Genomic DNA, 26,729 nt, shown 5'->3' on the forward strand with positions numbered 1-26,729 from the left:
CGAGTGAATCCAGATTAGAGTGAAGTCAGATGGATAAGTATGATCTTCTTCTTCCATTGTAGGATTAGGTTCCATATTGATGTGGGATGGATATGGTTGGCGTAGTCCGACAATCAACCCTCCAACAAACACGTACATGTGAACACTTTGATTTAAGAATTCAATCAACCAAATACAGACATTATAAATTATGCGACGATTCACATGTTGTAAGAATTTTGAAAAAGTGTATGATTTTATCCAGAAATTAAGTCCCAAGTGCTCCTTTATCAAGGAATCAAGTTTTTATGCAGAAAAATGCTACTTTGAAAATTCAAGAAGGCAAGTTTTAATTTAACAAATTAATATTCTTTCAATTCATATTAGCAAGTGATAATATTGAAGGTAAGGATTCATATAGGCTCCTCTAATATGGGATTCTAGGCTTCAAGCAAGGCTCACACAATCAAGTAAGGATTGAAGAAAAATAATGAGTTTACCCAAGAGAATCGTTGGATGATTTAACATTGTTCAACACGAGCTTAGACCACGCCGAAAGTCCTTCAATCAAGCTTTGAAATACAAAGATGAAAATGGGCATGTATGTGTAGAGAGAGTAGGTCATGTGGGTATTTAGAGGGGGGTGGTTGTGTGGGTATTTAGAGGGGGAGGCCATATGGGTGAGAGAGAGAGGAGGGCTGGTGGTGATTGGATAGAGTGGTCTCTCACCACTTAATCTCTGGCAAGAACGATGTAGTCTCACACTACGTAATCACAAGATTGGACAAATCTTCAGGCTTCAATAATGGAGTTTTTCTTAAATATTCAAAACATAGACTAATTCGAGTTCTTAAAATGAGAAATGATATAAAGATTGGCATGGGAGACAAAGCAGTAAACACTCTCACAACTCTCATACTAGACAACCTAACACAATTAATACTTACTAAAAAACATGGAATTCCAACTCATAGACACACAACTCAAGCTTAGCTATCTTACACTATTACTGTTCAAATTTGAGACTCAAACATGTGCCAAAAGGAGGCCAAAATTGTGTGGTCCATGGAGCATAAAATTATATGGGGCCCACAAATCGTGTGATGCCCACATAGGTCTTGGGGCTTGATCTTGCTTCAACATTTTCACTTGGGTTTTCATGCACCTAATAGTCTTCAAGAATAAATATCTGCGTCTTCAAATCTTCAATCCATGAGTCCATAATGTCTTGAAATAAAATGTTCAAATCCAAATTAAAGTGTCCATGCAAAATATAAAATCCAACATAAAGTATTATATTAAAGAATGCATCCACAAATAATATAAAGTCTTCAAAAGTCTTCCATCAAAAGATAGATGATCTTCAAATAGTTCCATGTGTACCTACAAAACAATTATGAGTAATAGTGGACATCGGGAGGTCGGCCACGTGTCACCATATCAGCAAAGGAGATAGTCAAAGCATGTTAATCCCCTTCATCTCTCCCGGGCCTAAAAGAATTATTTTCTGAAGAATGAGAATGATGTATTTTGAATACAACTTTGGGTTGAGACGAAGGAGGTCCTCTTTAAGTATTCAACTCTTCTCGGAAAGTGGTTTGCCTCTCCATTTGACCAAGAACTTTTGGTATGATCCGGCTCGTGTGAACGTAGTCTTGTCATCCAAGATCTCTTCAATCTCATCAAGCTTCTTTGGTATGGGCAAAGGTGGAAGCAAAGGCAACTTTGGGTTTTCATGCTTATGAGGAGTGGGGAATGGAATAGGATCACCAGTAAAGTTAGAATTAGAAGGCTCCACAAACGACAATGCTTCTAGAAAAGGGGTTAAATCTTCAACATTAAAAACATTGTTTATACCATAATCAATAGAAATATCAAACATGTAAGCATTATAACTAAACAACAACAACAACAACAAAACCAAGCCTTAAGTCCCACTAGGTGGGGGTTGGCTATATGAATCATTTTCTGCCAATTTATGCGATTATGGACAATTTCTTTTGACAGATTCAGGGATATTAAATCCTTTCTCACTATCTCCTCCCAAGTTATTTTAGGTCTACCCCTACCCCTTTGACTACCCCCTACAGTAACCAACTCACTCTTCCTCACTGGTGCACTATGTGGCCTACGTTGCAAGTGTCCATACCATCTGAGTCATTCCTCCTTTATCTTATCTTCTATAGAAGTTACACCTAACTTAACGCAAATATGTTCATTCCTTAATTTATCTTTCAATGTTATACCACTTATTCATCTAAACATTCTTATCTCGACAACTTTTACTTTTTGGATATTATGTTTCTTCGTCGCCTAACATTCTGATCCATATAGCACAGGTGGTTCTATAACTATCCTATAAAACTCCCTTTTAATTTTAAGGATATTCTACGATTATAGAGCACACTTCATGCAACTTTCTTATCTTTCCTAAAGGAATTAGCTTGGGATGAATATGGACCATAACTATATCACCTTCTAAAAATTCTTATAACCTACGATATACATCAGTAATAGATTTATAATGCTATTTGTTCAAGTTAATTTTCATTCGTATTTCAAAGTGTAAATCATGTATGTACTTTGCAAATGCATTAGCTTGCTCACTCACTCTAGCCTATGGGGGTAATGGAATGAGATTTATGGGCTTCCTAGGTTGGTAACAAATGACAACCTAAAAAGGACTCAATCATGTGGTTCTATTTCCTGAACTATTAAATGCAAATTCAACCATAAGAAGGCACAAATCCCACGAACCTATGTTTTCACCCACTAAACATCTCAATAGGTCACCCAAACTCCTATTAACCACCTCAATTTGCCTGTCAATATATGGGGTGGTAAGAGTATAAGGTACAAGTAAAGGAGTATATAATCCAGTATTTTGCTTCCTACCCTTCAAGTTAATGAAATCTTGGAGCTAATAATCTGTACTCATGATTTGGGATTAGAAATAGTTGCTATGACCTTTAGATTCCATAGCCTCTCTTCCATCTACATAATGGGGAAATGATTTTTTATCTCCTCTACGAACAAAAATGTAGGTTATCAGAGAATGCCCGAGTGGCTTTCGAAAAGGGATATAGAAAGATCTCTATGTTCACGCCGGAAAAAGGTAATCAATGACTTGCTAGAAAATAGATCCTCGTCGGAAATTTATGACCTTCTGTTGATATTTTAAATATAAAGAATGTCTGCATCTTATGCTCTCAACCTCTATACAGGGGGAGCCTTTTATACTGCTCTATGAGCCGTTTAGAATGTCCATCAAACCTGAGCTACACACTGGGAAATACAAACCCTTTCCTGTTACCGTCCCTCAAAATTTGAACTGAACTCTTTTAACATATATGTTACAAGTTCATACATATCGAATAGCACCAGCCATGCTCAATTTAAAAAGACTATAATAAATTGGATCACAACGTAAGAAAGAAACCTCAGCTCCCAAAAAATGAAAAAAGGCAAGCTGTGCCCTCGCCCTAAATCAAGTTCAAAATGATAGTACACCCAAACAGTCTTAATGGCATGTGTTTATACCATCCATCTTGATTAGTTTCTCTTTAAAAACGTTGTGCTTGATATGATTCATGAACTTGCATCCATTTGTTCCCCATCTGGACAGACATCTCCACCCTCATCATTCGTTTCTCCGGGCTTTGTTTGGTTTGGGTGTGGTGGCAAAACTTGTGCAACCATCTCCACCAGCTCATCAACCTCTTCTCCAATGCGGTTCTCCAACTCCTCTATAAGCTGAAAAGCATCAGAGAAACAAACATCAAAATTGCAAATAAGTGATTGTCTATGAAAAGCAACCATGATGAACAGGTATATTTCATAATATGATGATCAACACACAAAGTAATTACTCGTCAAACACACAAGCATCGATGACAGATTACCTGGGGCATGTCTACTAGTGGAAAACATTTTTGATTTTCTATTTCTAGTTTTCTAAAAAATTACAAAAACATCACTCCATTTTCTGATTTTCCATCATCTGTACGGAGAACTTGGAGAACAAATCTACGACTTATACACAATGTGGCATTTTTATGAATATATGGAAAATTAAAACTGAATTAAAAACCGTTTTTCACAATTAAACATGCCCTTAAAATCCATAAAAATATATAAGAGCAAAAACACTTCCAACTCCATGAAGGCAAAACTTAAAATTGTGAATGGAGGAAGGATTTTAGGCCTAGAATTTGGATTTGCGTGAATTTAGACAAAACTCAATACAATTATTTTGATGAGTAAAACCCAATACAATTTTGTATTGCATTTTGTTCAAATCCACGCATCTAAATCAATGTATAAGATTCCAACTCCCAAATATTGGATCAGAAAAATGGAGAATATGTCATTCTAACAAGGCCTTTTCAACAAGCGGAAACACATCAATCTGGAAAAAAATACATATTTAAGTAATAAATTGTCCAATATATATTTGTGTTTGTGGGGCAAGTGAGAATCAATGTCACCCAGACCAACACATTTGCGGTCTAAATAGATGAGAAAACACATTGTGTTGGCTGCTTCACAACGTAGTATATGGAAGTAGCCCCTCAAACAGAAATTGAGGGCAGGTCCACACAGCAACCCACCCAAATAGGTCATGACATGCCACATTCAGTAGGACCTTGGCATGTGACCATCAATATCATATTACTGAATTATACAATTCAGCTAGTGGTAACCTTGAGATTTCTGCAGGCATCGACCTTATAGTCTGGTTTTTTCTTTCAAGCTTACCCAAGAGTTATAGCGTCCACTTGATCAAATGGTTCTATTTTACAAAATGCACAATTTTGTACCATGTTTCCATTTAGATTCACATTTTTTGTATCCAGTTAGCTGGTATTTAGTGTGTGTATGCATGCATGTGCAAGTGTGTGAACTATTCAGCTCCCACTGCTCCAAATTTGGAATTGGAAATGATAGTCAATCCCATCAAGATCATAATATCAGATCTGCCAACTTAACACTCCAGTAAGTAAAACTGGTAACTTAACAACTCAATATAGAATTCAATATATCTACAATTAGAAGATCTTAGAATAGGGGACACACATTTCTCTATATTTAAACCAGAAACCTTGCATCACAAAACACAGCTTTATCATGGAGTATGGGACTTCTACTACCCAAACACATTACACAATTATGTCGCAGTACGACAAAAACACAAATGCAACACCAAGTGCACAAGGCTCCCACATCATCAGGGATTTGGAGAGCGCATCATGTACTCAGCCTATACCTCCACATTTGGAGAGACTGATTGAAACTGACCCGAAAGTTTGAACAGAACACCCTCTCCACTGGGTCAAGGCTCACTCTCGAATACAGTAATGCTGACACAGGAAAAAAAAAACATGAAGCAAAATATGAAACTATTGAGTTTGCAGCAATCTTTTATAAATTTCTTGAATGATCCTTCCAACTTTGAGCAACAGGCTATGGATATAGCAGTGCTTACAGAGCACAATGAAATAATGTAGCATTAGCAAATTCCAGGAGGAACAAAGTACATGCTCCAGGTCTTCCATATTGGAAAGCATCAAACTGACTAATAAGATGTACAGTTCTAAACAATCTACTGAAGTTTCTCTCTATTTGGCTAATATATCTCAGAAATCTCAAGAAGGCAATGCTAGTTTGAACTGTAGAAGATGATTCAGAAATTCTAAATCTAGAGAGGTAAAGTTGCAATACTCTAAACTCATTAAAGAAGAAAGTGAGTCTCTAGGTCATCCCCTGGTTTTCATCTTGGAAAACCTAAATGAGAGGGCTCTGTTGTTGGCTGGTTTTTGGATGGTGCTCCCTTTACTCATGTTAAAAATATACTTACAGCATGGTTTTAAATCACAGTTGCAGGTGGCGTAACATAACAGTAACGGGTGTAACAGGAAGCGGGAGTAGCGGATGTTACATAATGGGAAGCGGGTGTAACAGTGTGAATTTTTTTGAAGCATGCACAACCTTGTGCATATTGGCGTACTTGCATGTTTTAAGCTTTTAGCCCTTCTTAGAAAGAGTTTGTGAATTTTGGATCCTTTAGTTTGAGTAACCAAGTTATTTGGTAAGGGCAACGAGTTTACGTTTGTTTTAAACCACCATTGAAGAAAAATTACATGTGTGTGTGTGTATTTATACTTCTCATTGTTCTTATCTGTGATAAATTCTAGTGTGCGGTAAATTAATTAATAAAACAAAATATATTATACACTCCATTAATCTATTATACACATAAGACATACAAATAATACAAATATAAAATAGCTAGAAAAGAAAGATGGTTGAAGTTGAAAAATATAGAACTTAAATATCACATTACTAATATTATCAAAATAAAATATTTTCCTAACTAGTATTTTCCAATTGTTAATTAATGCATCTATTATGAGTATTTAAAGAAATAGTAAATTTTGTACCATTCTCATCCTCATTATAATCTTTTCCCCCTCTCGCCACATGATATATAGAAAATGATTTATGAAAGAGAGGGAAAAAGTGAGAAGAAAAAGTAAAAAGTAAAATAAATTTTTTGGTGGAATAGTCATGTAGCGGTTATGTAACAGCCGCTACACAACAGCTGTAACGGCCTTTACGTAACGGTAGCGGTCCTTAACGGGTGCTACGGCCGTGATTTTTCTCCTCTCCGATTTCGCAGTGTGTAACGATATTGGAAACTCAAAAAACGCAGCCTTTATTTAAAACCATGACTTATGGAAATCTGAAAAAAGGCTGCAATTCCTGATATGCTCACTCTTAACATTGATACTTTCATTTTTAAATTTCAAGATTAAAAGGCTAAGAACTGGGTTCTTGGTAATGGTCTTTGGTACATTTGCAACACACTGATGGCTCTACATCGTTGGAGTTCTTCAAAGAAAATTCAAGCCACTATAAAGAAAATTTCAATATGGCTGATATTCTTAATATCCCTGATCTGTTCCGGGCTGCAACAGGGTTTAGTTAATTTGCTAATGCTGTTGGATTCCTCTCCATGGATTCTTTCACAAAAGGCTATGAGAAACATCTCATTTGCTAGAATTTGCATTAAAATTGACATTGAAGATGGTTTGCCTTTCAAGATTGATCAGAGATCTCTTAATGATGAAATTGTTACCGTTGGGGATGAAAAACGTGATCGACCACAGCTAATGAAAAACTTCAGGCATTTACAGTGTAGCTATAGATATAGAAATGAAGGATTTTTTTTTTTTTTTTTGGTATTTAGTTTGGAAATTTTCGCTATTTTAGAAATTTTTAGTTAGTTTGGGGTTATTTGGTAATTATTTGATTTACTTTAGTAAGTTGTTTAATGAAAACCAAATAGAAGGCTTAAACTTAGAATTGTCAAATGAGGAAAAGACTAAAAATATGAGATTTTTTTCGCAAAATTAAAGTTAATGATTTAAGTTTGCACTAAAAAAGATGAAAAAGGGGAAAGCTATAGAACCACATAACATCCCACTTAAAGTTTGGATATGCTTAGGTGATAACGGAATTATATGGTCAACTAATTTATTTAATACGATTATAAAAACTAAGAAAATGTTAGATGAATGGAGGAAAAACATTTTAATACCTATATACAAAAATAAAGGAGATATTCAAAATTGTAATAACTATCATGGAATTAAACTTATAAGTCATACGATGAAACTATGGGAAAGGAGGTCTCTGAAAATCAATTTGGTTTTATGCCTAGAAGACCTACCACAAAAGTTATATATCTTTTAAGAAGATTAATGAAAAAATTTAGGAAAAAAGAAGAGGGACTTGCATATGATATTTATTAACCTAGAGAAAGCATATGATAGGATACCTAGGGAAGTTCTATAGTGTGTTATAGAAAGAAAAGGGTGTATGTAGTAGGTATACTGATGTCATTAAGAATATGTACGATGGAGTAATGACTAGAGTAAGGACTATAGATGGATAAACTAGAGAATTTCCAATCATCATAGGTGTGCATCAAGGATCTGCTTTGAGCCCTTATCTTTTTGCTTTAGTGATGAACCAACTGACTAAGAGTATTCAAAAGGAGGTTCCATGGTGTATGTTGTTTGCAGATGATATTGTATTAATTGATGAAACTAGGGATGGAGTAGAGGCTAAGTTAGAATTATGGAAAGAAGCTTTGGAATCTAGAGGCTTTAGGATAAGTAGAAATAAGACAGAATATATAATGTGTAATTTTAATTAATGATAGGAGGAATATTGGAGACAAAGTTAAACTTGATGATGGAGAAATAAATAGCACTCGTAGATTTCAATACCTTAGATCTATTATGCAAGTTGAAGGAGAAATTGAAGAAGATGTAATGCATTGCGTTAAAGCAGGTTGGGTAAAATAGAGAAGTGCTTCAAGTGTGCTCTATGATTGCAGAATACCTTCAAAATTAAAAGGGAAGTTTTATAGAACAACTATAAGACCAACTATGCTATATGGATCAGAATGTTGGAAAACGAAAACAGAATATCCAAAATGTAAAAGTTGCTGAGATGAGAATGCTTAGATGGATGAGTTGTATAACATTGAAAAGATAAATTAAGGAATGAACATATTCACGGTAAGTTAGGTGTAACTCCTATAGAAGATAAGATAAGGGAGGGGCGACTCAGATGGTATGGACATTTACAACGTAGGCCACATAGTGTGCCAGTGAAGAAGAGTGAGTTAGTTATTGTGGGGGGTAGTAAAAGGGGTAGGGATAGACCTAAATCAATATGGAAGGAGATAGTGAGGAAGGATTTAAAATCCTTAAATTTGTCAAAAGAAATGGTCCATGATTGCATAAATTGGAAAAAAAGGATTCATATAGTCAATCCCACCTAGTGGAACTTAAGAATTGTTTTTGTTGTTGTTGTTGTTGTTGTATTTCAAAGTATGGTAATAGAATTCAATTTTGGGTGGATATTTGGGTGCAAGAGTTTCTGTTGGAATTGTTGGTGCCTCGCTTTTTTAGTTTATCTACTGTTTATAATGCACCAATTTCAGCATTTTTTCTCTTCAGAAGGCCTCTCTTTCTTAGGACTTCTATCTAATCAAGATTCAAGAGTATTAATGAAAGAGAGATTGATGAGCTTACTTCTTTATGGTGTGTTGGACTCTTTTGTTCCTAATTTGAGAGGGAAGATGCTTGGGCTTGGCTAGGGAATTCTTTGAAGTCTTCTTTCTTTACTCATCTTCTGAAACATTGAACTACCAACCCTTTTCTTTTGAATTATATTGATTGGATTCTTTGAAAGGCAAAGATTCCTTTGTTAGTTTGGGCTTTTATCTAGACTCTTAGGGGACATACATTAGCACTCAATGAGTTTTTAATTGAGAGGTCAGACCTGTTTGGTAAGACATCAGAATTGACTTTGAATACCACTTATTGGGTCAGCAACAAATATGTTTCATGACGCTGCTCCAAGAGAGGAGATAGTGATCGGCAGTAGGGTCTGTTTCCAGTAAAACACGCAGGTGCTAATCATCGGGTTTAGATTCGTATTGGATGGGGAGGAGATTATGCTTTCGAATTCCAATTCACGCTGGTGTTTTATCTCCAGATCAGTGGCAACCACCAAAAAAGATCAACAAATTCTTTAATAAAAATTACGAGTATGTTCTCTGCAGATCTGCAACAGATGGCAAGCACCAAGAAATTTGATTTCTAACTACCAAAATCCCCTTCTCTTTCTTGGATCCAATCCATCTTTGCAATCATTATATTTTGCTCAGAATTTTGGTTGGTCAATGACTCAATGGATGCTAGATGTATTTGGGGGTTATTTTTTGCAATGGGTTTTTTTTTTTTCCACCTTGATCTATAACATATTTTGGATGAATCATTGAACAGGCCTTCTCCCTAATGTGAATGACTGAAAGGCTTGCAGGGGAGGGAGAGGGCCAGAGAGTTTGATCTCCAGTTGAATGATCTACAAGCATCACTCCATCCAGCTGGACTCCAACATCTCTACAGCATGTATTTTTTATGTAAATTGTAAATTTAATATATATATTTTTTTAGTATAAATATTTTTGAACAATCTATGAGATGGAAATTGTTCTTGCAATATATAAGAAGAATTTTTTTTTGTCAAGTTTTGAAAATTTTTTTATTTTTATTTTCTCAAGGTACATTTGTCTGTTAACAGATAAATTTTCTTACATTTTATTTTTTTTATTCAGTGTTCGAAAAACTACTCGAATTACTATCAGGGGTTCAGTCAAGCTCTGAATTTGGTTCAAGAATTCAGAACTGCATTCAGCATTTCATACTGAATGTTTAATTTAACCAAACGCTCCCTTAGTCTGGATTAACAGATACACTTGTTACAGATAAAGAGACCTTGTAAGGCCCTCATCTCAAATAGATGTATGTGCTTCTGTGAGTCAAACAAGACTAATGCAGATTTTTACCTTCACTACTGGGTGGCAAGATATCTTTGAAATGGTCTTTTTTCAATAATTTGGTGAAATGTGGGCGGCTCTGCAAAATGTCGTGATTTCTTGGCAGTGAGATTTTGGGGTTTTAAGAAAAAGTAGACAGTAGAGGGCTTTATGGATTTGGGTAGTATAAGCCGTTTCCTGGACTCTATAGCTTGAGAGGAACACAAGAATTTTTTAGGATCAGATGACTTCTCCATTTTTGCTTTGGGATAGAGCTAATTTTTTGCTCTTTTGAGCACAATTCTCAGATTTCAGGGAGATCATTGTACAATTTTCAAAGGGGTTGGAAAGCCACGCCATTGTAATTATTTAATTTGCGGTGATGTCTTATCCTCCGCCCTTTGTACTTTTCAGTCCTCAACTAATTTTTTTTATCATCTAAAAAAAGACCTTTTAGCATTCGGTGCATAAGTACTTCACTCATGTGCATTGTAAAATTAGAATGTAGTTATGAATGAACTCAAACTTCCCTCTCTCTGTTGGGGATTAAACATTTCATATTTTGGAATATCAAAGGATTAATGATCCTCAAAGGCAAAGTGAAGCAAGGAGATCATGGAAGGCAAAGCTATCAGTTTTATTAGGTTATGTGAAACTAGAATCTAGATCTACAATTCTCAGTCCAAATAACAAGAAATGACCAAAAAGGTTAGGTTTTCTTGAATGATTACAAAGCTCAAAAGCTCCACTAGAAAGGGTTTGGGTTGGATTTGATCCAAGGACTTGGAAGGTTATAGACACTCAGTTAATCATCAATATCTAACTGTACAAGTTGAATATGTTTCTTCTGATTAATGCTTTTGGATATTAGTGGTGTATGCTTCTAATAATCTATCAAACAAAAAGATTCTTGTCTCAAGCTCATCAATTTTCTCCTTGGTTAATTATGGGAGGCTTTAGTATTTTTCGTACCAAAGAGTGAATGTAAGAGAACAATTTCAAATATTGGCATGCAGGGTTCTATTGATCTCAATGCTTCTTGGCTCCCTTTTCACCTGGTGCAATTTTCTGACTCAATGAGTTTTGAGCCTCGAAGGCCCCAAGGGGCAACTTGAAATGCATAAAAAAAAATTCATAAAAGGCAAACGCATTTGGTAGTTGGGCATACACATCAACCCAAAAGGGACACCTTTCATGCTTCAAACCTAAGGTTTATGTATTGCGTGATGCCCATTTACCTCTTTTTGAAATAGAAAGAACATAAAAGAAATGAGAAAATAAGCAATTGCCATGAAAGGCTCAACTCTGCTGTTAATTCATGCAACCTTCATAGTGTTAGCAGCCCTGCCTCCCTGGAAAAACACTCTCCTCCCTTGAGGAACAACCTTGGGTCAATCTTCTTCTACAAAAATGTTCCTCCCACTCCAGCTGATCAAGCGTGATTCTTTCTCTCTCTCTCTCTCTCTCTCACACACACACACACACACTCTTTTGATGATCTGATGGATAAAGATGACTTTGATGAGATGACGAATAGTTTCCTTTGATAATTTAGATTCTTAGAATCTTGGATTGATGAGATTTATGAACCTTTGGTTTCTCCCCCCCCCCCCCCCCTCCCCCTTTTCTTTTTTTGTAATGTTTAGCGTAGAGTTTGAACTTTGAATCATGTAAACACTGCAAACTTAGTAGTAGTATAGCTTAGTCTGATTTTTCACACACTTTATTTAAGTTTGTGAGCTAAAAATGGCCTACATGCGAATTATGCTTTATTTTCTTTATATTTGAAATAGTTTGTTTCTTTTCTCATTTTTTTCAACTATAATTTATATTATTTATTTTTTTAATTAAAGAAATACATTCCCACAGGGATTATGCATCAGTTGCTTGTGCTTTAAGGCTTATGCTTTGCCTCATTGGGCAAGCATCCTGATTTCTTCCCTTCAGTTGAGAGAGATGGTTAATGCCAAGAAGGTAAAAAATGTATTAGAATTCTGTATGGCATGGTCACAAGCTTGATAGTTTTGACTGTAATTAAAGTGTTCTTGAATTTTTATGAAGCTTCATTGGCTTCTGCTAAGAAGAGCAGTTGAGCCCTGCAATCCAAGTTACACGAAGAATCTCTTGGATTCTGTCTGGTCTAGTTCTAAAAAGAATTATCTTAACCATGCATTTGGGAGGATAGAATTGGCACCTTGGATTGGGAATTGTGTGGATTTGGACTGGTATACAATTTTATTAAATTTCTTCAAAATTGACACAAATCCAAATCCATGGCTGGAAGTCCATACTCCCAAACACTACCTCAGCAAATTTCTTAATGAGTAATGAGAATGTGATTAAGAAGACACTGGTCACTTTTTCCAATAACAAAGCTTTTATAATTCAATATTCTTCAAAACCTGATGGGGTATTGTAGAAAAAGAATTCATTGCAGCAATAACATCTTTTGTCAAGGACTCTAAGCTTCTAAAATAGGTGAATGCTACTCTATTCACCCTCATCCCTAAGCTAGAAACAGCTCATCCATATTTGATTTTAGACCAATTACATGAAGAATCTGTGGGATTTTGTCTGTTTTGAATCTGAAAAGAATTCTCCAAGAAAATTTATTGACGAGTCATGATAATGAGATTAGGAATGCATTGGTCTCTTTTTCCGACGACAAAGCTTTTACAATGCAAAATTCTTCAAAACTTGATGGGGGATTGTTGAAAAAGAATTCATTGCAGATATTACATCTTTTTTCAAGGACTCTGGGCTTCTAGAGCAGGTGAATGCTACTCTATTGATCCCTGTCTCTAAAGTCAGAAATGGCACATCCATATCTGTTTAGACCAATTGCATGCAGCAACAATATTTACAAATGTTTGACAAAAATCTAGCAAATATATTGAAGTTCTGTCAACCTTCTTTTATAAGTAGAAACCAAGTAGCTTTTTTAAGGTAGGAAGATCCAAGATTATATTCTCTTGGCTCAGAAGTTACTTAGGAATAAAGCCCCTTCCAGATTTGTTTTGCTTTAGAAGTTGCTATCGAAAAGGTATCTGATTCTATTGACTCAGTTATCCTATCGACATACTCATTTGCATTGAAACATCAACAAATTCTGTTCATTGGATTAGAGAATGCATTACTTATCCTTATTTTTTCTCTCTTAATGGGTCATTCATTGGAAATTTTTTGTGAAGGAGCGACCCTATTTCTCCAAGTCCTTTATGTCATGTAGATGGAGGCATCTGCAAAGATTGATTTACAGGACTTCTCAGGACGGTGCTCCATAGCAAATGCAGGAGAGCGAAGACTGAAGATTACCCAGTTGAGTTTTGATGATCTTCTTGTTTTCCCAATTATGATTTTAAATCTGCTCAAAGTTCAAATGCCATTATTGAGTGTCTTTCATAAGCTCACAGATTTAAAAGCAAATCCCAACTAATCTGAGATTTTTTGTTTAAGGATGGATCCTTTAACTAAAGCTGCAGTAAATCCTGGGAGTCATGCACCCTGGACTTCCCTAATCATTAAAAGGATCTCTGCAAATGATTGTGAAGTGCTTCTTGACATAATTTCTAGGAGAATTGGTCTTTGGGCTCATAAGCATATCTCTTTTTCAAGGTAGAATACAATTATTAAAAGCTGTGCTTCTTAGTATTCAATTTTATTTGTGCTCCGCACTTATTTCACTCAAAAGTTTATTATGGGCTTGCAACAAGGATCCAGAGCATTCTTCCAGCATGGTAATGACTGGAATATAGCAGGATGCAAGGATGTCCGTAGACAATTTGCTCAAGGGATTTATACCCGAAACTGATAGATGTTGAGAATAAGGCCTCTGTTTTCAGAATGATTTAGAATTTGTTTACATCAGAGAACTCTTATAGGTTGCTCGGATGCATTCCTGTAAATTGAGAGGTTATAGTTCCTAGTCTGTAAAAATCCCTCAACATTGTACTGAGACATGAAGAGATTTTGAAAGCAAGATATGAAATACTTCTCTGTATCAGATATGTAGAGAGAAATGGAAAAGATACTTCTTTTCTTTTATGATAACGGGCACCCAGTGGATTCTCTTTTTACAAAAACAAAAATGGCTCTCAAATTATTCATGATTCTGATTTTTCTCAGAAAGCTATGGTTGTTGATGCAATCATGACTAAGAATACTTGGAGTTGGTGTCCTCTTCAGCTACAACTTATCTCTAGACTTATATAATAATACTTCTGAGCTACTACCAAATATCACTGTTGCTTGTCAAGTTTATAAGGATGCTAACTCTAGATGTAATTTCACACTAATATCTGCTTGGGACTTTCTAAGACCTAAATCTACTTCTGTGAATTGAGCAAAGTCTATCCCATCTAAGAAAAAATATACCTAGGCATGCTTTTCTATCTTGGTTCGATGTTCAAGTTAGGATTCCTAACCTTGAGAGAAACTTGTCAAATGATGATTGAGGGATTCTTCCACCAGCATTCTGTGTTGTGGTCATCAAGCCTGAAAACAAAAACACCTCATTTATAGCTGCAAGTTTTACGAGGACATCTGTAGAAGGATTATAGCATTCTGTTTCGAAGCCAAATCTGGTAGAGATTGGTTTTCTGAGTTTTAATGGCTTCTTTAGCTATGTTCAGTCAATATTTTACATTCTCATATATGTAGACTTGTTTGGGCAACTCCCAGTAACCATATTCACGGAGAGCTAGGAACATATGTTGTTGTGAAGGAATCAGACGCAAAGTGGAAGGAACTATTAATAAGATTTTGTTTGATACAACAGATAGGCTAATAGGATCTAGAAAAGCTAATAACATAAGCAGTAATAGAAAGCTTTGGGACAAATGGCTTAATGTTTCAGCACCTTACAAGTAATTTTCCCCTTTGCCAAAGTGTTTCATGCTTATTCTCTTTAAACAAATAATAAAAAAAGAAATGAAAAAAACAACAAGATATTCAGTACAATAAGTAGACAACAAAGAAACACTCTCATGAACCTACCACATAGATTTCAACAACAGAAGATGGCCTCAGATTGACTATATTGATGACTTCAGCTTTTGCAAGGTCGTATTTTTTACATTTTTGGAAAAACTCATCGATGCACTCTCTTGTTTGATTGCAAGCAACACTCTGAACCAAATAATCATAGACCTGAAACAAAAAGAAAAATATCAAACATCTTCATTTTGATAATGGAGGAGCTCTGTCAGCCTAGAGGGGCAACCCTGCAACCCCCACCATGTGTCCACTTAAAGACAGACATGATCTCGCAAAGAATGTCCAACTTGATGGCTCAGCCTTATTGCTCAGTTAACAGGGCAAGAATATCTATAAAATTATCATAAGATGATTCAACATGTTTTATCTTAACAAAAAGTCAATGCACAAGCACAAATCCAACCTTGAACTCTGATGGTGCTACTGGTGCAATTACTCGTGTAGGATCTTTTGAAGCTCCTCTAGATCGTAAAAAGTCAAGTACTTCAAAATTGGTAAGAGCACCAGCATTGCGTTTCTCTCTGCAAAACGTTCAACCTATGTAAATATAGCAGCCTAAAAATAAATTAACCAATAAGAAGCTGTGGAGTCTCAATTCACAAATAGAAAACATCAAACTACCAAAATTACAAATGGATAAAATAATGAATGAGTCAGAGGGATGTACGTGCGTACATTTTCATTTTGAGGGACCAAAGATGGAAACTGATAAGCTGCAAGATAATGACGTTCTTTGAATGCCCAAGAGAAAGTGTCACGTGAATTCCTTATCAATCTATTGAACTACAATAAGTTAATAATCAAATAAATTCAAAAATAAATTAGAGAAATGCATGACAAATTACAAAAGAGGCAGATTGTATAATCTTTCTTTCCTTTTCTTCTTGTTTCTATCGTTTCCATAGATTTCCCATTTATACAGATCAATAAGAAAATGATTAATATAAAAAAGAACAAACATAAAAGCTAAACACCATCATTACCAAGTTCATTGTTTTTATATTTGACTTTTCTCTTCTCTTCTAATTAGTTTAGACCAGTACCAAGCAAGCTAAAAAAATAAAAATAAAAAAATTGAATGGTACTAGTCATAGTTGAAGTTCAGATAGAAAGTTGTGTGTGTACGTGTGTGATAGAGAGAGGGATGCTTGCACAAAATGTAACTGAATTGCATGTCCCATTAGGCCATTACACTTTCACATCATACACATAGACACATAAAACCAACCATGAGACATTGGCCTCTCCAATGAGAACCCTAAACCTAAATATGTACATAAAAACTCACAAAATTTATAAAAAAAAATACATAAGCAGAACATACGAGAAGTTCTGTGAGTGCTATTTTTTTAGGAGGACAGGGGGAGTTCGCAGAGAGAGAGAGAGAAAGAGAGCAATGGACCAGTACCACTAGAGCAAAGCAACAGTGGACCTCGTTTAAATGCCATTATGGAGTGTTTATTATAAGCTCACAGATTTAAAAGCAAATCCCAGTTAATCTGAGATTTCTGTTGAAGGATTGATCCCCTAACTAAAGCCGTAATAATTTAAATTCTGGGAGTCAGGTACCTTGGACTCCCCTTAATCACTAAATGTAAAAGGATGACTGTGAACTCCTCCTTGACATGATTTCTGGGAGAATTGGTCTTTAGGCTTGTAAGCATATCTCTTCTTCTGGCAAGGTAATGACTGGAATATAGCAGGATGCAAAGCTAAACGAAGGATGCCCATAGATAATTTGCTGAAGGCATTTACACCCAAAACTTATTGAAGATTAGAATACGGCCTCAGTTTTCAGAATGATTTGGAATTTGTTTGCATCAAAAGACTCTTATGGGTTGGTTGCTTCGATCCATTCCTGTAAATTGAGAGGTTCTAGTTTCTAGTCTGTAAAAATCCCTCAATATTGTACTGGGACATGGAGAGATTTTGAAAGCAAGATATGAAATTCATCTCTGTACCAAATAAGTATAGAGAAATGGAAAATATAATTTTTCATTTACGATAATGGGCATGCATCCAGTGGGTTCTCTTTCACAGAAAAATGGCTTGTTTAAAACACTCTCAGATGCGACAATGGTTAACAGTTGCCCAAAAATGACAGAATAGAAAGAGGAAAGAGCATGCCAGTGTAGGAGATAACCTGCACTGGTGGAAGGGAAGAGGTTGAGTCAGTTGAAGTCGAACAGCGGAGATGAACAATGACCTGCACGCTCACTTGGACAGCGATCAATGCGTGGGAGCGACAGAGTGAGAGTTTAAAAAAAAAAGAAAAAAAGTCTGTGGCTCAACAGGCTGACAGTAGATCTGGCAAAGCGGATGCGGATTATCAGGTGAAAAAACCATAATCCATATTCGACTCATAAGTGGCGGATTGGTGACAGTTCGGATCGGATAATTTATGCAAATGGCGGATAATCCGCCATTCTCAAATATAATTTTATTATTATTTTATTAATAATTTATTTTGTGTCATAATAATTGAGGTTGTATACAACAAGTTGCATTATACAACTTACATGCTGTTATTTCTTTTGCATTGGATGCAAAAAGGAAAGTGAGTGCATTTTGGCAAGTGCATAATGTCAATTGGCCATCCAAAGAACCATGCTTTTCTTTGTATCATAGTACAGGTTGGAGATGCCACATGGATTGCTTCAAAAAAATGGCAAGAATGTATGGTTGCTGGTCCCTGCAGTCCAACAGGAGTTTTCCCGTATTTCGACCGGAGAATCTAACAGAAACATTACTGTCAAGATTCTTACCGAAAAATTAGACATTCCATGCCCTCGGAGAGTGCTTTGTCGTGCTAGGTCACTGGCATATCCTTTGTCCACCAATCCGTTTCTGCGGAAGCTCAATCAATGGCCACCACTACCGATAAGGGGACAATAGAGCAGCATTGAACACGCATCCAGCACCCCGAGTCACTACCAGAAAACTCGCGATATAGGAGGTAGACTGCAACCCCCGCTCCACAACGAGTGAAGAGACAATTCGCTCTAATACTTATCATTTTTTATAAGTACTTATAGACAATAATTGGTGTTTGGTTGAAATTTAGAAAAGTACTCGCAGGGTTAAGAAATTAAAAGGAGGGGAGGAGCCTATTTTGTAAAACCTTTTTTCACAAGAAATCCAAGAAACCTTTTAGGAACATCTACAAAAACACTGGTTAACTCTACAGTTCTGTAAATGGGACTATTTGCGACACAAGATTATGTCTAAGGTGAAAGCCCTTCATACTTTTTAGCCTCGCAGTAGAATACAAACAATATTCTAGTTTCATATTCAACATTGTCCAAAATCCAGACAAATATACATTTCTCAAACCTGTAATTTCACCCTAATTGGCTGGGGTAAGAGTACAATCCACAAACAAAAACCACCAAAGGTGCATTCCAAATGATTATACTAACCCAATTCAACAAATTGAGTATCATTAAAAACCTCAAGAAACAACGAAACAAAAATAAAATACGATTAATCGTAATTCTAACACTGTAAGCTCGTTGACTTCATATAAACTTACATGCATTGAATTCAAGGAAAATGGAAAGAAAGCTTCTGTGTGTTCGAGCGTTTCTGTGTGTTTGAGAGAGAGAGAGAGAGGGACTTACCTCTCAGGAACCCTAATTCACAGCAGCTAATCGATTCGATCGTTGTGAGAGTCGGAGCTCCACAACTGTAACTGGTAAGCCGATAAGGAGAATAAATCAAATAAGCCTAACTTTTGAAATCTCCGAATTCCGCAATTTTTTTCCTGATTCTATAAGGAAAAAATGCATTTTACTGAGGGAAAAAATTTCCAGCCTTCCAGACAAGGATCTTATGTTGGTTGAAACCTGGCTCAGCAGTCGGCACTTCGGCGCATTGTCTTCAAGGCTAGGGTTTTGCAGGGAGAAAAAACAGGGGACTTCTGGGCGCTGACAATGTTGAGGCAGCGAGGGCCGCGATCGCGAGGCTGTGGAGGCGTGAGCCATGAAGCAGTGAACAAACTACAGACAGACTGAAGCTGAAGGCATGAAGCAGCGATACCGTGATGGGCGGCAATGGCGACTTAAACTCTGGGACTGCGAGGTTGAAACTTGAAAATGAAGCCCTAAAGGCCTAAACCTGGTAAACAAAATTCAGAAATTGATGAACTTATGAGTAGTTGAGTACTGCAGCACTGGTAGAGGTAGCTACATTTTGGGTTTTTGGCTCACAAACGCACGACCGCGCTCGCATGCATGAGAAAGAGAGAGAGAGGAAGAGAGTGAGAGAGAAATGAGGCTGTGTGGCTAGGCTGAGCGCCAAGGCGCCTGCACATCTGCAACTACCTCTTCTTGAGAGGCCGAATGGAATGGAAATCAGGAAATTGGTGTCTAGGGTTACTGGATTAGGGGATATATATATATACATATGAAGATAAACGGCTCATCGGCGGGTACCCGATCCAAATCTGCCCAACCCGTTTATTAAACATTTCAAATTTATATTGTGTCGTTTATAAACTGATCATCTTGTATTAAACTCAAACCTGATTTTTGCCACCCTTATGAGTACTACAGAGCACTGAATTTTGGACCTGAAATTGAGAATTGAAAGTGGGATGGGTCAGGGGGCGTGGCCACGTGGGCTGACTTGCTGCCTAAGTCCGGCCAGGTGGGTTGTGGCGTTAGGCTTTATGGGTTATTTTTAAAACATATTGGACTTTTTTTAAGCAAGTTGGCAGATATCCACCGGATAAACCTGACCCGACCCGTTTAGGGGGCAGATATAAAATTTAAAACCATATTCGACACATTTAACAAACGGTTTGATTATGAGTCGGTTAAAGCGGGTCGGATTTAGTTCGGATTAATGAATTTTTATTCATTTTGTCAGGTCTAGGCTGACAGGAGAGAGAGCTTTCAGCCCTAGCTCCCTTCTACCTTTCTAAGTTTTAACCATTGGAGATGTAGAGATGGGTCGCCAAAAATATTGAATATACTGTATGTATATATATTATAACACATTATATCAAATCTAGAGTGACTCAGTCATACTTATAAAAAATTAAAAATCATATACATGATAAAATATATTGGATTCATATAAAATCTAGAGTGACTTAGTCATACATATGAAAAATTAAAAATTATATACATGATAAAATATATTGCATTCGACATATATTAGAATACTTAATATTTTGTCATGAGTTATGGATGGTATAGTATTATAATTTCCCCTACTAAAATGCTTTTAAAAGAAAAAAAAAAAAAAAATACTACACTTGATCTCAGCCAAAAGGCCGAGTAAGCTTCACTAGAATTTGGAGTCGTTTCTACACATAACACTTGCAACTGACCAATTACAAGTTGATATATTAATATTCGGGCTCACTGAAATATTGAGGAATCCACACCTAATAAAGTCTTTCATCGACTTTATAATTGATAAGTTTAAATTTTATGTGCAAGAACTATTTCTTTTAAGTATTTCTCTTTAAGATACCAAACAATAACAGCTATTACACTTATGTTACATTTGGTTTGCAGAATGTCAATTCCCAAGAATAGATTAATTTTATTAGGTTTTGTTATAATTAATTATACAAGAAATTATGTTGTTACTATAAAGCAAATAAAAACATGAAACATTTTATGAGTTCATGATAAGGAATAGATAAAAATAACTATTTTCGAACTTCATCTTGGAGATGGTTATTCCTTTTTTATTACATGTTGAATGAAATAATTAGGAATATACAAGGACTAACTATTCCCTTGATTCCCAAAATTTAAACTATATTTCGTCTTTTTCCAATGAATAATCATTCCGTCAAGCCAAATGAGCCGTTAGTATTTATATACTATTGCCTTTTATTATTTTAATTACATTTTTTACTTGTTATTTGATTTAAAGATAAAATGAACTTGAGTTAAATTAGATTTTTAATTTGTTTTACTTTAAAAAATATTAAAAAAATAATTAATTTGTTAGCTTTTAGCTTTTAGTTTTTATTGCTGTCTCAAATTTTTTCTAATTTTTGCTCACATAAAATTTGAGAATGGTACCAAACGACCTTAATTGAGAGGTAGGTTTCGTATGCCAAAATTTTATTGTTATCTTGTATTTGTGAAAAAATTCAAAATGCTTGTCACATACATTCTTTTCTTCAAATACCCATGTTTTAAGGATATCTTCCTTGTAGCTCTCTCTCTCTCTAGTCACTCTTCTTCTCCCTTAATCAAAGACCTCTCATTTATTCATACTCTTAACCATGACGAAAAATTAAATATAGAAGATGAGTAATGGTGTCTATCTTGAGATTTTAAGGGTGATTCTTGATCTTTATCTCCTTTTTTTCATAAGTAATAAGTTTATTGATATAAAAAATGAACACCAAGTACACAAGGAGTGTACATGGTGTAAACAAATCAAAAACAGAAATTACAAGAATCTAGTAAATCAAAACAGAAGAAAATGATTGGTTTCGCATAGCAGCCAACCAATCCATCAAAGTTGAAAAGAAAAATAGCTTTGGGTCCGAAATGGATCTTTCCTCATCTTCAAAACACCTACTATTTCTCTCCCTCCAAAGACCACAATAAACAATGAGGAACTGTCAACCAAATAAACCCATTTCGATAACGACCACATCTGCCTTGCCAACATGCTAGAAGTCCCACTAAAAATTGCGGCATAACCCAGCTCACTCCAAACAAACCCAACACCATAATCCACAAGTCCATTGCAACTGGACAATGAATAAAAAGATGATCAACTATCTCATTATTACACTTGCACACGTAGCACCAATCCAATATAACCTTTCTTTTTCGTAAATTGTCAATCATTAAGCGTTTCCCTAAAGCAGCAGTACAAACAAAAAAAGCTACTCTAGATGGAATTTTCTGTTTCCAAATACTTTTCCAAGGAAAGCCACAATTTGGAACCCATTAAAATACCATAATAACCTTTAACCAAGAAGCCCTTCTCTCTATCAGATTTCCAGCACATCTTATCCTCACCGAACCCCTTCACCGATGCACCATATATGGTATCCATAAAACCAGTCAAGGCCTCTAATTCCCGAAGATGCATACCCCTAAAGAAACTTACATCCCAAAACAAGACTCCATTATCAAACTTCATAAGCTCAGCCACGCTACCTTCTTTATCTCAGCAAAATCTATACAAATCAGGATAGCTGACTGCAAGTGACGTCTCACCACACCAATGGTCTTGCCAAAATTTCACCTTAGACCCATTTCCAATATCATATTGAACGTGGCAAGAAAAAGAAGGCCATCCCGACAAATATTTTTATACAAGCCAACACCATGTGGACCATTAACAGGCCTAACACCCATTAGTTGGTGGAGCGATTTGTCTTGATCTTTATCTCTTAAAACAAAATAAATTGCTATATGACTTCTTCTTTGTTGTTTTCTTCTTCTTTGCTTTATTTTATTTTTATTTTTTGAAAAATTATCATATGCTATTGTGAAGTTTGATCATGGGGTTTTGTGAGATATGTATGAGGGATTGACCCTAGGATGTTCATTCAATTTTTTTTTTTTTTAATTTTAGTGCAATAAAAATATTAATTTGTAAAAACACTCCATGATGAGTTCTTTTTCCATTTCTTTACACTTTAGCTCATACCATAATGTGTTTTTTTTTTTCTTCTTAATTTCAAGTTGTATATAAAAATTATAAAATAAAAAAAAAAGTAGTCCGGTGCATAAAGCTCCCGTGTATGCGAAGTCTGGGAAAAGGGCGGACCACAATGGGTATATATATATAGGCACACAGACATAAAATTTGTTTACGATTGTAAAGCAATGTGCCTTACACCATGGACTCCATAGGATGTGTTCCAAATTTGCTGCAAAGTTATGAGAAGATACTGTTGTGAAACTTGAGATTGTTCCACCTAACTTTACCACGATTACAATTGTACAGGTAAATAGAGAGTGAATAATTGTGCAAAATTACACCAGGTAAATTCCCAGGGAAGTGGGGGGTCACAACGGACCACTTAAATCCCTCTTTCCTAGACAGAATTTTCCTTAGACATGTAATAACACAATATATTACTACAACTATACCCGACAAAAGTTAACTACTGAATAGATAAACGGAAGAACACCAGAATTAACGAAGTTCGGCTAATTGTGCCTACGTCCTCGGACACTATCAATCAATATTTCTCTATTGTAAAAATATTACAAAATGAGAGAGAGAAGAGAGAATGTGCCTAAGAAAGAAGTAGGCAAATTTTGGGGATGAGAATACAAATGGAGGTGATGGGTTTATATAGGTTAGGAAAAACCACTATTACAACCACTAATCACCTACCTTTGAAAAATAGCCCACCATTGAAGACTTCAATGGCAATGGTAGGCTTCTAGAATGAGCCATAATTCAACAGATACAACTATATACCTTCTTCCCTACTTTGGTATATGAATTTGCTAGGAAACCATACTTGACTTAAGGTAGGCGTAGGGGTGTGCAATCGGTCTCGGCCAATTAATCGAATTATTTTTTGGTTAACTCCACCCCATAACTGAACCGCCCGAATTGGTCTATTTAACCGAATCGGTACCCGGCCAAACTGAATTGTCGGGTAATTCGATTAACCGAATTTAAGCGAATAAAAAAAATTAATTATGAGTAATTCTCCCTTAACACAACTAAGTAATTCTCAAAAAAATTTCATCCACCATCCTTTTATCTTCTTTCTATCCTTTATTTTATGCTTTTGTACTCAAAAGAGAATTTTGCATCCACTAATGAAGACAACTCGTCAGAAAAATTCTCTACACCAAAAAACTTTTCCATGATACGCAAACAAGGGTTATTGGTAAGAGCAGGGAAGAACCGAAGAAGAAGAGAACAGGACACTGGACTTTGGGTACAACAAAATTAAGAAAACACAAATATAAAAGAATTAAAAAGGGACAAACAAATTCAATGAACATTCAAACAAATATAAACAAATAACACAAAGAAACTCATTTTAAAGAGGGAGACTGATCAACATGAATATAATAATTTGGACGAAATATTTTCTCATACATTTAATCAAACACATTGTGTTCATCTTAGGGTATTGTAAAATTTCAATAAACATCAAACTGCGAAGACTTTTGAGTTTTGAACACAACGGAAAAATGAAAAACCTGAAGGACAGAAGGTCCGAAGGAGTACTGCGAGAGTGCGAGCTGCGAAGTTGGGAAGGTGGAATCCGAAGTCCGAAGGGGAAGACTGGATCTGTCGATCTGGAACAGGAAGTTCGAACTCGCCGTCGCCGACTGTGTGCGAACTGCGAAGTGGGAAGGGAAGCTGAAGCTGAAGGGAATTGGGACTGGGAGTCAGGGAGTGCCGGCTGCCGGCGAAGTTGCGACTTGCGAACTGCGAACTTGGGAAGGGAAGAGCCGAAGAGAGAAGTCAGAAGAGGGAAGAGGGAAGACCGGAAGAGGCAAATGGGAAATTGGGATTTAGGAATGACTGCATCCCGAATGGAACCAACCTTGCCTAAAAATTAAAATCATAAATAATATAATTTAATAATTTATATTTAATTATTAATTAATTAAAAATTCAAATAATTTGGTTAACCGAAATACAAATTACCTATAACTGAATCGAAAATCGAAAACCAAATATCCGAAATCATCTATTCTAAAAACCGAACCGAGCCAAATCAAGCCAAACTATTAATTACCCGAACTGAATTGATCAAACTCAATCGATTAATTCGATTAATTTGATTAAAATCAAATTATGCTCCCCCTAACTTAAGGTGAAAGCAAGATCTCTCTTTGTTATTTATAAATTAGCGCATAAAAAAGTTTTACCTATCACTGGCTCATTGTGCAAACAAGGCCCACACATAATTACCATCTCATGGCCTAATTTTTAAGGCTCATAATAATATTATAATGATCACTTTGCCGTAAGACATTTTAATTCATACTTTCTTTATGTTCAATATCCAATTTAATATGGATTTGTCATGAAAATAAACTATGTAAGTTCATAAAATTCTAGCATTAATAAGTTCATAAAATTCTAACATCAATCTCTCTCTCTCTCTCTCTCTCTCTCTCTCTATACGCATGTGTGTATGTGCAGGCGCTTTTGTTTAATTGTTATTCAAGTAACATAAAAGTTTATATATATATATATATATATATATATATATATATATATGCTATGTGAAAGATTGGATGTTTGTGTAGAGAATTGTTTGAATTTATTGAAGCTTTTCTTCAACCACATGTGGGGTATGTATGAATGGAATAGAATGGAAATCGAGGGCAATAAAATTGAATTTATCGCTTGATTTTGTCATGTTTTTCGTTTAAATTTTCATTTCATTCCTTTTATACTTTCATTCCATGCACAAACTAAACATGTTGACATTAAATGCTTTAAATTTAGGATTTATATCCCAAAGGATATGTCCCACATGAATGATGTGGGTCCCACATATAGGGAATGTGTCCCATATGATAAGGATATAAATTAATGGTTGTATGAGTTAACTAAAAGATTAGCTTATTTAATATGAGAAATTAATGGTGGAAGTTTGAAGAGATTCTTGTACATAAATATTATAGATATATATATATATATAAATTATATATTAGCTACTATTATGAGATGTAACTATAAGGGCATGTTATACATCAAGTTAAGCTCTAAGAGGTTAGTTATATGGTGGTGTTAGCTGTAAAGAAAAGATAGGAAGAAAATAACTATCCTCTCTCTGCCTCTACTTCTCTAATCATTAGAAGATCTCATAAATCTGGTGAAGGAAGGAAAGAGAAAGAGGAGAAGTGGGAGAAACGATTTCTTTGGATTCTTTGGGTGTTCTTCTTGATAGGTTCGATATGGCCGATTCCGGTATGTAAAGTTTACAGTTTATGATTTATTTATTTTCCACATAAAGTAATTGATGTGAAGTTCATGATAATTGAAGATTCTTGACTGCAATATATTTATGAAAGTTTTCTTACATTGAAGCATTCAAGCATCCTCTCAAATTATTCATTAGCATATTAATTAAAAACCTACTAATTGTATATATACAACGAACGCAGACGTATTTGTGTGATTTATTTTACGTATTGACGCAAGTGTAGGGCTGCTTTTATGTTTTAATTTATCTTACAAATTTCTATTGTAAAAATATTAATATTTTAAATCACCCTTAACTAAAATGATTATTATTTTAAAACATTCTCAAAATTTTATAATTTTATTTTTGTGATTGCTTCTAAAGATACAATTACTAATGCTTGGCAACCACTAATAACAACTGAATTGAAACTGCCAATAATAAACGAATTAACTAATACTTTAAAAAACATGC

At 35.3% G+C, this 26,729-nt stretch overlaps 1 protein-coding gene across 1 annotated transcript; it reads right to left on the reverse strand.

Moving 5' to 3' along the window:
- Positions 1-3,304: 3,304 nt before the first annotated feature.
- LOC131151154 (uncharacterized) lies at positions 3,305-25,028 on the reverse strand. The gene is made up of 5 exons (XM_058102403.1): positions 24,986-25,028; positions 24,532-24,886; positions 15,774-15,891; positions 15,371-15,523; positions 3,305-3,732 (listed from the first exon to the last, which is right to left on the reverse strand). Exons 1-5 carry the CDS (start codon positions 25,026-25,028, stop codon positions 3,568-3,570), a joined length of 834 nt encoding a protein of 277 aa, XP_057958386.1. The 3' UTR covers positions 3,305-3,567.
- Between the last annotated feature and the right edge of the window lie 1,701 nt (positions 25,029-26,729).

The sequence above is a fragment of the Malania oleifera genome, chromosome 3 (assembly GCF_029873635.1).
Source record: "Malania oleifera isolate guangnan ecotype guangnan chromosome 3, ASM2987363v1, whole genome shotgun sequence".
NCBI lineage: Eukaryota > Viridiplantae > Streptophyta > Magnoliopsida > Santalales > Ximeniaceae > Malania > Malania oleifera.